Source organism: Mesitornis unicolor, unplaced genomic scaffold (assembly GCF_000695765.1).
Source record: "Mesitornis unicolor isolate BGI_N332 unplaced genomic scaffold, ASM69576v1 scaffold22435, whole genome shotgun sequence".
Taxonomy (NCBI): domain Eukaryota; kingdom Metazoa; phylum Chordata; class Aves; order Mesitornithiformes; family Mesitornithidae; genus Mesitornis; species Mesitornis unicolor.
In genome coordinates, this window is record NW_010183795.1 from 9,705 (window position 1) to 22,604 (window position 12,900).

Consider the following 12,900-nt stretch of genomic DNA (forward strand, 5'->3'; position numbering starts at 1 on the left):
AGATTGTCACAGCTTTCTCCACTCCATTGTGTGTAATACCCTAAGAGCATCATCAGCCATAACCCAGAAGTGTCTGCATGCCACTCTCCAGTTTTTGAGTGATCATCAGAGCAATTCATGCTGAGGTTGTTTCCTCTCAAAACTTTTCCTTTCATCCCATTTCTAAACTGAACTCTGGAAAATTTACCTGTGGGGTCCTTAGCCCCATCTGCTGTGTCAGAGTGATCTTGGTCTTCTACCTATTGCTGCTCGTCTTGGGAATTTGCATGCAGCTGTGCTCTTGAATGAGTACATACTGTTGCTTGCACTGCTGCCATACAGTCAGACAACCACATCTCTGATTCTCCTGTAGAAGCTGAGCCTCTGCAGAAGTAGGTATTCTGGTTTCTCCCCTGCCTGATAGAATGATAGGTAGATGGGTATCTTGCAGGTGGCCTACACTACCTATGCACAGGACATGTTTGTATAAGATTTGGCAAAGGGGTTAGTTTGAAGTTGTTTTGTTTTTGTTTTTGTTTTTTTTAAAGAAAACTTATGGTACTTTCTAGACCAGAAATGCTCAGTTTCTCCTAGCGCCAGCAGGAGAAGTAACTTTCAGTATATATGTCAAGTTCTGATGTATTAAAATGCACTGGTAATAGCTCTAAAATAATTCATTAATTGCATTTGAGGAGAAACTTAACTCTGGTCACGATTCATCTGATCTTTACAATTCTTAGATGAAAGAAAAAGGAAAACCTTTTGGAAAGTTATGCATTATGTGGGTTGAGGAAACCAGGTCGTTAGGAAGACAAAGGAAAAGAATATGAAAGAATAGAAACTGTACCTTTGTCATTTAAGGTAAAACAACCATAGGTGACACACTTGTTGATGGAGCAGTTCACGTTTAAGATATAATGAAAAGTTGAAATCTCACACTAAGTTTAGAAAATAATTCAGTTTAGCTTCATTTGTGCACTTGCTTGTGTTACACAGACTTTCCTACTTGTTCCCTATACAGAAAGTACACGATGCCAAGTCAGCAGTTTTGGTAGGTCTGTCGTGACGTGGTCAGTGGTGTGTGTTTTGTGTTTTGCTTTTAATAAAATAGCATTTCCAGTGAATTCCAAAAATCTGAAAACCAAAATCCAAGTTGGTCATCTCAACTTCACTAGAGACTGGAAATTATTCTGCGTCTGTGAGAAAATTTAAAGCTTGTCTACATTGTAAAACACAGACATTACTTTATTGAGAGATCTCTGTGTAGCTTTTTTTCTGGTGATGCTTTTGCACTGAAGAATAACTTGTCTTTCTGAATGTTGGCAACTGTTTTTTTGAGATGTCTTTTTCTGAAGAATCATGCCCAAAGGCAAAGAGAAGCGATGGATTATTTATTCTGCCATGTTTGTACTCTTTTATATGTAGATCAGACTCCGTTGTTTTTGCTGTTGCAGAAATTTCATATAGTATGTTCCTTGGTATCCAAGAGTAAAATATCTGTGCACTGTCTCGCTTTTCTTCCTAATGGAACATTTCTATTACACATTTTAGTAAAATAATCTGGCAGTTTCTGACCTGCCTATGTCAATAATACCTTTTCTGAGAAGATCCTTTCTTGTGAAAGGAAAGCTCTCACTACAAATGACATAGCAGATGTGCACTGTGTCTAAGGTGACTTGATGCTAATGAAGGCAAAAAAGAGGAAGGAAGAATCATGGTTTTGTAATGCATGAGGATTCTGTTGTATGAACAAAGTTCTCAGCATACCTTGAAAAATGTGCCTACCAAGAGGGACTCTGGAGTTGGAATAACTACTGCAGAATAGCAAAACTGAAGGCCTCTTAGATACACCTTTCTCAAAGGATGTAAGTAATTTTTGAGTGTCTTTTCTGTGTTCAGTTCTGACACAGTTCAGTTCAATAATACGGTTCATGTCTCTTCAGTACAGATGTGAAGGTGTATCACACCTGGTGCAATGCAGATCCGTTCTCTGGTTTTAGGAATGATTTTACTTTATTAGTATATTAGCATGTAAAGGTTATTTTCAATAAAAAGTAACAAATATGATTTGGGGGGTGGGGGTTTCTGGATTTCCTGCTTCTTTTCTGTTGTACTTAAAACGATGACAAAAAACCAAACAGAGCCCCCCACCCCACTCGCCCTTCCAAAAAACCCAACTGCAAACCACCAACTCTTTAAGAATAGGTTAGAAATTGAATCTGACAAATTTTCAGAGGTGTGATAGTGTTTAACGGCAATAAAGACTCCTGTCAGTTAAAAATTCCGATTCTTAGTAAGTGCAGAAATGTTCTTTGTGTGGATAAAATGAGAACTTTTTTCACTTCTTTAAAGTTGTTCTTGTCAATATGTAAATAATTTGTACGGGACTAAAGCTTGGGTGAGGAGAGGCAGCTTGATTCTCTTCACAGTGCATAGCACTTTGAAAGTGCTTTTTGGGGGATGGTGGAGGTGGTGTGGCTCGGAGCAGTCACTCTTCTTGATATCAGAATTGACATAAGTTTGCTAACACATATTTAGCATGTTCAGGGTGTTTCAACTTTGTTTTTCTAAGGCCTGTTACCATACACCTGTATTTATGGTACTGTCTTAAGTTGATTTCCTTAGTTTATACAACATTTGTCCAATTTAACGAGGTTTTGCTTCACCTAGACATCAGTGAGCAATAACAGATGGTGCCAGGTAGCTAGATAGTGGATTTGAGGATTTATTGTGTGAAGTGATATGTTGTGTGTTCCTTCATTGTCCTAAAGATGTCAATTGTAATCCCAAGACTGTTTACTTCTTTTGTTCTGTGTGTGCAGTACAGAGCTGTGGTTCTAGTTCATGCGTGGGTAGAATTTGAGTTTATTTGATGGTACTGTATTAAATATAATGTCTGGTTTATGAGTTTCACTGATTTGATGTTGTTTGCTAATATTTTTTAAAAATTATGAGGTTGACAGTAGTGCTTTGTGAAGATGTGGCTCAGGTTATGAAAAATAGAAGATATTGAATGTAAGGATTGGGGCGGTTGTCATGTAATGCAGTTACTATGGTAAAAAAAACCCTAAGCTGTTTAGTCGAGGGAAAGATAATGTAGTGACGGTGTCAGAGTTCTTGTTATGTCCATGTAGACTTTTTCTGTGCTGCTCTTTAAAACAGAGGGAAAGATCTTTACCTGTGGAGCATGTCCCGTTTCCATACTTAGCTTGATAATGAGAAATACATAGTATTTCTATGTATACATATTATACATTTGTAGTAAGTTACCGCGGTAACACTGCAAATACTGAAGAAAATGAAGGCCCATATTCCTTGTCCGTATGAGTGGGGTTTGTCTGCTTTCTGTTCTGTAAGTTGATAATTGTGATTTGGAAATTGTGGGAAAGAACTGATCTGTGTGATGTGTTTTGGGTGGTTTCTCAGTACATAGCACTCAAAAACTCGGGACGTGGAGCAGGGAAATCCAGGTAAGGACTGTGGTGGGAGAGAAGATGAGGAAGAAGGTGTGGGAAAATTGGATAATGGGGATCAGGTAGCACAGAGCCAAGTAGGAGAGGACAAAGAGTTTGCCTTATTGAACCAGCCTTGTGAATTAGTGTAGTTTTAATGTCATCAGCTTGCTTATTTTGAAACTCTTATTGTGTGGCTCTTTGCTCTAAAACTGCTGAAGTTGAAGTTTTGTTGGTAAAGTAAGGAACGTGCTCACTTTTTCCCAAGTGATACTCAGCTAGGGAAGAGTTGGAAGCTCCACATGAACATTAACTGTACTTTGCATGGTCTGCTTCAGCAGCCTTGAGGAATTGATAATGATGTCCTTGTGTGCAAAATTGGAGGTACTTTTAAAATTGCTTCTTCCATAGTCCATTCACCTATCCCATAATCAGATGCGTTTGGTAAAGGTAGTGTGTTGTTGCAGTGTGCTCCGACAGTTAACTGCAAAAATGGTTCTGTAATGCAGTGAGGTAACTCTTTTACTCCTCCTTACTCTACACTCAATAGTGTATAAAAATGAAGGCTATAAAATATGTACCTTAGACATTTTATAAGTTCATAGTACTACATGCATTTTTATAGGAGTTAAATGGAAATATACAAAGGTGTAATCATGGGTTCAGTGATGTTTTCCCAGTTTCCACTTTTCCCAGAACTGAGCTGAGCAAATACAACAAATCAGAAATAGAGGGGAGGAGCAGCACATGCTGGTGCTGTAACTTAAACACAGGCTGTGAAGCATTACTGTGCAGTGTTTTTACATCTGTATTATCTTTACCTGCTTTCATTGCCTTGCAAAATTAACCAGCAGAGAAATGAAACAATGTTCTCCAGTATGAAGGTTTATGTGTAGTCCAGTGTGTGTGGTGTGTGTGTGTGTGTATGTATGGGCAGTCTTTACTCTGTTGTGCCCTGTTTTATAAATAGGCTGAAAAAGAAATAAAGAAGTCTTGCTGCATGTGGCATGGTTCTCAGTGGAGCTGAATGTGGAAAACACATGCAACCAAAGATGCGGTGTGCTTAGTAGTACCTCCATTAAATGAGCTTTTTCATGGAAACTAACATGGCAGTGACACCATTGTAATTAACGCTATGGTAACAGGGGTTTCCTGTACACAGAGGAAAACTGGCAGTGGTTGCTACATGCAGACCAAGTAGAGCTTTGTTTACTATTATATGTCTGTACAAATAACATTCCTGCCTATTTTGTGACCCTGCTACAGCGTGTCTGTAACTTTGACCTGGAATTGTTTGTGTGCCTTTTAAGAGAGGGTAAAATATATGTATCTTAAATCAAAACTTTGTTAAAAGCTACTTCACAATACCTTCTGCTTTATAACAGAAGTTCCCCTGAATGATTAGAGTGTGATAAATAATTGTACATAACTAATTATTTTGGTGACTACTGCCCCATTTTATGATCTTCTGAATTTGTATCTATTTATTCTCAATTGTTTGAAGTTATAAAGTAATTCTGTATTCTGGGGGAAAATACCGACTTTCTGAACATCAAAGAACATGTTAAAAACATTTACTAATTTAGTGGAGCCCATTTTTATTAACTGGAGTCAAGTGTTTTGTTAGTAGACTTCTAGGCATAGCAATTAGTTGCTTAGGGCAGGGAGAAGATAATACTCTGTTTTGTTCATCCTGTTTGACCTATGATGAGGTCTTAATTTATGACCAGAGCTCTTGGCTGTTGTGGTCATGCAAATACATAAACAAAGTTTGGGATTCATCTCTTCTAATGTCAGTGTATTTGACCTACTTAGCTTAGTTTCCCTTCTTGAGAGAGAAAATAGGCCTGATTCGCCTTAAACTGATCCAATGAATTACTTCCTAGCAGAGCTTATGTCGGTTCCTTTCTCATTGGTGGAGAGCAGGGTGATAAGGTCAGGTGCCAGTGTCCACAAAGTTGCTAGGGTTGAGGTGACCAAACCTGAATTATTTGTCCCTTTAGAATGCCTAAAATAGTACAGTACCAGCTCTTTAAACTTGAATATGCTTTAAAATAAGATAAACTGTGAATTTGGAAGAGTTGCTGTGCAGTTATTATTTAATCCCAACAAAAAGATAGAAAATTCACAGCCCAGTTTGATAGTTCAGGACAAATACACATTGATCCACCAAGATACAGAAAAAACGCAACACAGTTTTGAACTCAGATCTCCAGGAGAATTTATATGGCAGCTTTTAATGTTGTGGTTTTGGTGAAGTTAATAAAAACGGGCATTCCATGTCATCCAGAAAGAAGTAACTTTAAGGATTATTAATATAAGGAAAGAATGGTACCAAATTCATGATGTGCTGGATTCTAATTGCTAACAGTACTATCCGAACATGAGTTTTAATTGATAGCAGTTCTAAATGAACCGATAACAAGCTGAGTTGTCAAAGCTCAGTGTGTATTAGTGCTTTTATTTTTGTCCATGTGTACTTCTCGGAGCAGCGCTGCTCAATAGCATCAAGATAACTTTGTTGGTTGTTATGAATAGCCTGCATTTGTTATTCATTAGCAAAACATGCTAATCGCATACTCAGAAGGTGAAGTAATCATTCATTATTACACTTTTGTATTTTCGTTGAATTGAGTACTTTTATGAATGACCTTGCTGACTGTACTTTCCTTTCTTTTTTTTTCTTTTTTTCCAAAAAAGTTTAACCTAAGTTCCCGAAGTTTTGTGACAGGCTCTGCGGAGGGCTAAGTTGAGTTACTTGGGAGTCCAGCTGTCCCCATCTTTCACATGAAGTTGAAAGGCAGCTGCACATCACTTTGGTCTTGCGGCTCTGGTGGGACTGGTTACTCAATTTGCCACAGAGAGATGGTTCATTTGGCAGTGGTGAGGAGAGCAGTCAGCCAGATAATCTGTGTGCACAGAAAGCTTGGGAAGACTAATGACCAGCCAGTTCAGTGCAGCTCCCTGTGCACTGAATATGAACTCATCACAGCAAGTTACTGGTTTGTGCTTGAGATTTCAGGTGCGACTGGCTGGGTTTGGAAGACCCTGAAGACACATTTAGAAATGACAAGTAACTAATCAGTGAGGAAAGGAAGAGAATGTTTAGTTCAAGGGTACAACATTGAGTTAGGGCACAGTGGTCTAGGTTATGATATTCATGTTGAGCCTCAGCATTTCTCTAGCAGTCCAGCTCTGATCACTGCAGCTGTTTTTTTGGAAAGTGCTGTTGGCAGAGTAAGGGCCTGAGTATCTGTCGTACTGCTCTGCTTGGAAAGAATCCAAACACTTTGTGCTTGGTTTTGAATGTGGCTGTTGTTAGTGGGCTTAACCTTTTGTTGTGAACCTTTCTGTGCTAGTAGGTCATTGTGGTGAGTGCGTGACTGCCCTAACTCTAACTTTGTTTTGTCTTAGTCACATTGATCAAACAACAACATGGCAAGATCCTAGGAAGGCCATGCTTTCCCAGATGAATGTTACAGCTCCCACCAGTCCTTCTGTGCAGCAGAACATCATGAACTCAGCATCAGGTAAGCAAGATTTGTATTTATGAGAAAGATGATACAAATGAAGATACCACTAACTATTTTAATTGTGGGGGAGGGAGTCCAAATCTCACAAATATCCTCCTAATTATCCTGGTTTTAAACTTTTAAATTTATTGATGCCTGATGCATCAAGCAATAGTCTGATACCTCAGGTAAGAGAATTTGTATAATACTTATGTCAGCAGAAAGTATCCTGTAGTTTTTTGGTTTGTGTTTTTATTTTTTTCAAATGGATGATTCAACATTTAAAGAAGCATAATTTTTGTCTAATTTCTTCTGATGGAAAATGCTGTTGAATTGATGCAGACCAGACTTTCCATTAAATTAATGTCAATTTCATTAAAGCTGTTATACTTCTGCAGTATTATTCTGCCTCCCCTTGCTCTCTTACTGTACTTGGTAAACCCCCATTCATTTACATTTCCTATATTTGTTACTAATATCTCATTTTTTCTGTCTTCCCTAAATGAATAAAATGCGCACCTGAACAATCTCCTTTTAGAAGCAGATTTTCCTATCTTATTTTCCTGTCATTTCCAAAATCCCACATCATGATGATTATTCCTGTAGCTGCAGAGGTCTGAGCTCTTTTCCTGACATACAAAATTGTTTTTCAGCTGGTCTGGGGGGGCATCACTGCACAGCAGTAAAATGTGCTTGTTCTTGCTATAGAATCTACTGAATGTTTTCAGAGCTCGCTTGTCCTGGTGGTGCAGAGAGCAAGCAGATGAACGTGGTGCCATGCCAGTTTGACTGCTGCGCTGTTCCCTGTGCTTTGCCTCTGTCTGTCGCCGAGGTTCATGTTTGATATATTTTCTCACAGTCCGATTGTATTTTGTGTATGTTGGCTGTTGCTGTGTTTCACAAAGGTTATTCTCTGATGCTGTTTATGTTGTCTGTTTAGACAGCTTTGTTTCATGCTGCAGTTCATATGCCACAGACAATACAGAAAGATGAACAGGCATTATCATACCATGCTTTTCGTGACTGAATATTAGGGGGGAAGCTGGTCAAACATTTTGCTGGCTCGGCCAGGAGGTTGGGTTATCCTGAACAAATTAGAGTCCTGTTCAAGTTCAGGAAATCATGATTCAGAGCAATTAAGGTCTCAGGCTCTGATGTGAAAATATAGCATCTGAGATTATTTTGTCTGTAAATATATGCCAGGAAACCTGCAGCAAATGGAGGTAACATGTTTTTTTAAGGGACATGCCTGAAGAATGGGGAATGGGAACAGGAAAAAAGAAACAATGCCCTTGGTCTGTCTTGCCTTCTGGCTTATCTTACTTGTGCTAAAACTAGATGCTTGCTGTTTGAATATTGACATAAATTCTGTGTTTTAAGATAACTCCTCGAACCTTCCATTGTACCAAGAATTAACAGGAAAAAATATCGATAGTGAAGTAGGATTCATTTTATGTGCTTAGAAAGAAATGAAGGGTCCTAAGCAAAAAAAAAAAATAACCTGGTTGGTTGTAAGGGGTAAAAATCTGAAAGAGAATCTAGCAATCAGGATTATATTTAAGAGAAAATAAAGAATTTACGTGTAATTTTCTAATGCAAGTGTGTGAGCAAGTGATCCTGCATAGATATTGTTGCTCGTGAAAGAAAGGAGGGCTGAGGCATTTAAGTGGGTTGTCTTGTGACTTGAGAAAGCACTTACTTGAATACAAGTTCATTGAATGTTTATTTTTAATATGGCAGATGATACTATATTGATTATGAACTGAAAATCTTGTGAAGTTTTTTCCCCCCAGTGGTCTGAATTTGATAAAGCGCGTGAAGAAATCAAAACTTCTGAGTATATTGAGTTAGATGCTTACGTGGCGTTGCTTTTTTTTAAAGTTAAATCAGTTGAGGTAGTATGACTTGGAACTGGCTCTTTGGATGCACCTGCTTACTTGTAACTTACTTGCATTTAACAAAAGTCTGTTTTGAATAAAAGAATACTGAACCTGCATTTCTTGTATGTGATTCTGTTTCTGATACCTGATTTGACAAAGCTTTATGTGCTAACTTTAAATTGTGGCCGTGTATTTGTTTTTACTAACATTGCTTATATCTGATTCTATTACTTTTACTACTGAGTTCATGGTAACTTATGCTTCCTTGGTGGCATTGTAAAGAATGACAGAAATGGAAAAATGAAGTAACTATGTATCACTTCAGCACAGTGGAACTTCAGTCTGAGTGCTAATGTTATAAATATGAGACTACTTAATGTTCTAATTAGGATACTCATCCTCAACAACTGGGAAATAAAGTTGAGACCTTTTAAGTCCAGAGTTTCCTGTTATGAAATATTGCTGGCAATGCAATAGTGCTTTGAGAGCCTTTCATGAAAGATACTGGGGAAAAAAAAACTCCAGGTGTAAGTATTGTGACAGCTGAAGGTCACTGACTTGCAAAAAAATGTTCAAAATGCCACATGAGTGTGTTCCTTTCTGTATGGTTCATCCTTGTGTAGTGCTTACTAACTGGAGCCCTTAATCAGAATTACAGGCTGCCATAGGAGCTTGTGAGTAAAGTTGCTGTGGAAAAAAATGTAAGAGAGAAGATTTTTAGGAGCTGTCTTGAAGCCATTGAAGGCTTCCATTGGTTAGAATTAAGAACAGGAAAATGAACGGAAGATGGAGAGAGAGAACAGAAAGCTGCTTTCTGCTTGTTGAAGGTAAACCTGTTGTCTTTTCTGGATAAATAGGATAAGCTCAGGGGAAATGGGCAGAAAGCAAAGCTAGGAGGTGTGGTAAAGATGAAGGCAAATCAGAAGATTTTTTAAAATCAAAACTGGCGTAGGAAAGATGTGGTTTAGCATGAGGTTGAGATTTTTACGTTGTTTTTCTTAAGAAATCCCATCTCTTGAGATGGCTTAGACTGGATGAGAATCCAAGTGTGTTGCTGCAAATCATATTTCTTTAAGGAAATCAATAGGCATCTGAACTAGCTTCATCTGTCCTGGGCATGATTTTGTGAATGAACCATTTTATGAGTGTAAGTATTCATCCTTTGCAGGAGGGCATCGGTATGTGAAAAGTGAGGATCCCCCTCCCACCACCTCCCTGCCCCATTTTGGTTCTTTGATACTTTTTGTCTCAGTCTCGCTGAACTTGGCTTGCTACCTGTAATGAACTAAAATGGTTTGGGCCACATGTATGCAGAGAAACACAGAGAAATATCTTCTTGATGGCTTTTGTTGGTTAATCTCCTGTGAAATAGGATTGCATCTTCACATCGATAATGGAAAGAAAACAAGCCCGTTACTTCTAAATATGCAACATATATATAAAAATTAGTCTTGACTCTTCTGATTTTGTGTGTGTGTGTTTCTAACCACTTTTTCCCTAAAGGTATCACAGTGAAAATTACGTTCTTATGCCTTGATTTAAAAACAAGAAGTTAGTAATAACGGTACGTTGTTCTTTTGAGGAACCTGTCCTATACATTTCTTACTGAGGTAAAGTTATAAATTAGAAAGTAAACAATACCTGTTTGTTATGCAATTACAGTTGATTTAACAGAGGTGGCTTAATTGTATTTATATACTTCCATTCTTCAGCCACTTCTACTTTCTGAATCATGCTTGACAGCACTGCTTACTTTAGCCTCTTCTGCTTGCGCACAGACATAAGATAATTGCCTCTGGAGCACGTTACCTGTCTTTGTCCTTTTTCTTCTTCCCTTTCACATTGCAGTTTTGAATTGGGCTTCCCCGTGAAAGTCTGCAGAACTGGTGTAATTCCCTCGCCTCTTGGGTGAGGCTGTGTGAAGGGTTGGGAGGAAAACGGATACTTGAATTCATAACTCTTGAGGGTTCTTCCCCCATTGGGGGAGAGAGGGTAGGAAGGAATATGCCAATAACTAAACCAAATTCTAGCTCTTTTCTTAGATTCTTGCTCACTTCAGTTGCAGATTTCTGTTCTATGTAACCAGCCATACTACAAATTCTGCTTTGTGTGCAGTCAACACTACACATGATCTGTTGTGAAACCTGAGCTTCTAAGTAATGAACAGAGTTTCTAAGCATGACAGTAATGTCTGTTTCTTTCTTCATCTGCAAAATAATGCCCCCTTTTTAATAGTGTCTTTTTGTGAGTTTTACCGATTTGACAGAATAACGGTGGACTTTGATGTAATTTTTAGAAGTTTTGGAATCACAGTGACAGTGACCAAAGGGAAACATTTCAGCTTTCACAAAGAGAGATTACGGAGGTTCTTGGAGATCAGTGTTTGTGTTAGGCGAAGGGGGTTCCTGCTGTTGAACACAGGGGTTCCAGTTTCTAGGTTGTCCATGCATATGCTTTTAATATATAGTTACATATGCCCTCTAATATGCATGTGTGATAAAATACAGCTTTATTTACATTTAGTTTTACAATTATGTGTCGGAAACTGTAGGGACTTGCAAGATTTAATTTGTATTTCAAGATAGCTTGAATCTGTACTACATTTTTGCTTTTGTTACTCTTTCTGTTGCTTTCTATCTGCCAGCAGTGAGCTCTGCTTTGCATTCAAGACTGCAAAAATGGTATCTTAAGAAAGTAAAAACTCAGAAAAAATGGAGACATGCACACAGACTTTTAACATTACATGTATTTATGTTAAGTTACAACATTATATAAATATTTAGTTAACAGAGGTATGCCTTATCAGTAGTTCTGTAAGGATGGCTTATATTTGGAAATTGGAATCTAATTTCTGGATAACCTTGTCTTTAAAAGCACCACAGTAAATGGTGAGCTCCCTGGAAGGGTTGTCTCTCCCTGTGCAAATAATTTCAGAGAACTCTGAGCTTATGGTAGTGATTGTGTTCAATCGACCTAGGAGGCATCATCCAGAAGTAGTAGGGACCATGCCACAGGGATCCTGTTGGCGCTAAATGTTTACAGAGGTTCAAAGGGAGACTGGAAAAGTGCTTGAAAGAGCGGTCCTTTGGAACCAAGGAAGACGACAGAATCTGGCTCAAGGAATTGCCTCAGGTACTTGGAGACCAAGTGACTTTTCATAGCCATTATACTTTTTGTGTCCATGTGTGTATTCAGTGCTTTATTTAACAGTTTACAGAGTCTGACAGTCACTAAACAGGCTGCTTTTGGCAATGAGATTTGTCCATCACCCCAGGCTTGGTGCTTGAGCTAAATGGACTTTTGGTTAGACCCAGCATGGGTTTGTACAACATGGGCTACCGCAACCACAGAACTTTTAGTGAGGACATATGAAGAGCAGCAATATAGAGCTTATATAACTTAGGTCACTTAAAAACAAGCTAATGCTGATATTTCTGTTTCTGTTGAGCCTTCTGGGAGAACAGGGATGTGTAATTGCAGAGGAATTTTCCTAGATGCTCTGAGTGAATGTGTCTGCTGGTCTTTGCTATAGTTTTCCATTTTTCCTCTGTTACTTGCCTCTAATACAGAGTTCGTTAGCCACCCAGTTAAAAAAATCAGACTTGACAGTCTTCTGGTTTCACAGCTGCTCACAAAACCAAACAGGAATTATGGAAAGCAGTACTAATCCATTTTTGAAGTGCAGTTTCAACATGTAGGGATGACAGCAGAAACAAGATAGCAGTTTACCGCCGAAGGAAGAAAACACATCATGGCCAGTGCCAGAAGTTTCTAGAGAGAAAAGTTCTCTTTCTGCAGCCATTGATGGCATTTAGCAAGGAAGACTTGCTGCTGTGACAGCCAAGTGAGCAGCCAGACCTTGCCTCTCCTGTCCACAGTTGTGCATTTTACTTAGAGAACTTTGCCCAGGTTTGTCTCTAGTAAGCTGGTACTCATCAGATCACCAAATGGAATAAGCAGTATTCATTCACCAGGTAGGTGGACTGATCAGCTCCTGGCATCCAGCTTCAAAGGCATTTTGTTCTTAAAAACCGTGGAGGAACATGCTGGACCAGTGTATGCTTTACTCAATGTTCA

General features: G+C 38.6%; 1 protein-coding gene across 1 annotated transcript in view; it reads left to right on the plus strand.

The window, feature by feature from the left end:
* Positions 1-12,900, plus strand: part of LOC104540457 (yorkie homolog) — a gene marked incomplete at its 3' end in the record, with an annotated part of 47,572 nt that overhangs the window by 9,105 nt on the left and 25,567 nt on the right. The window contains exon 2 of the mRNA XM_010184273.1: positions 6,846-6,961. Coding sequence (XP_010182575.1) covers positions 6,846-6,961 — 116 coding nt within the window. The remainder of the gene's footprint in view (positions 1-6,845; positions 6,962-12,900) is intronic.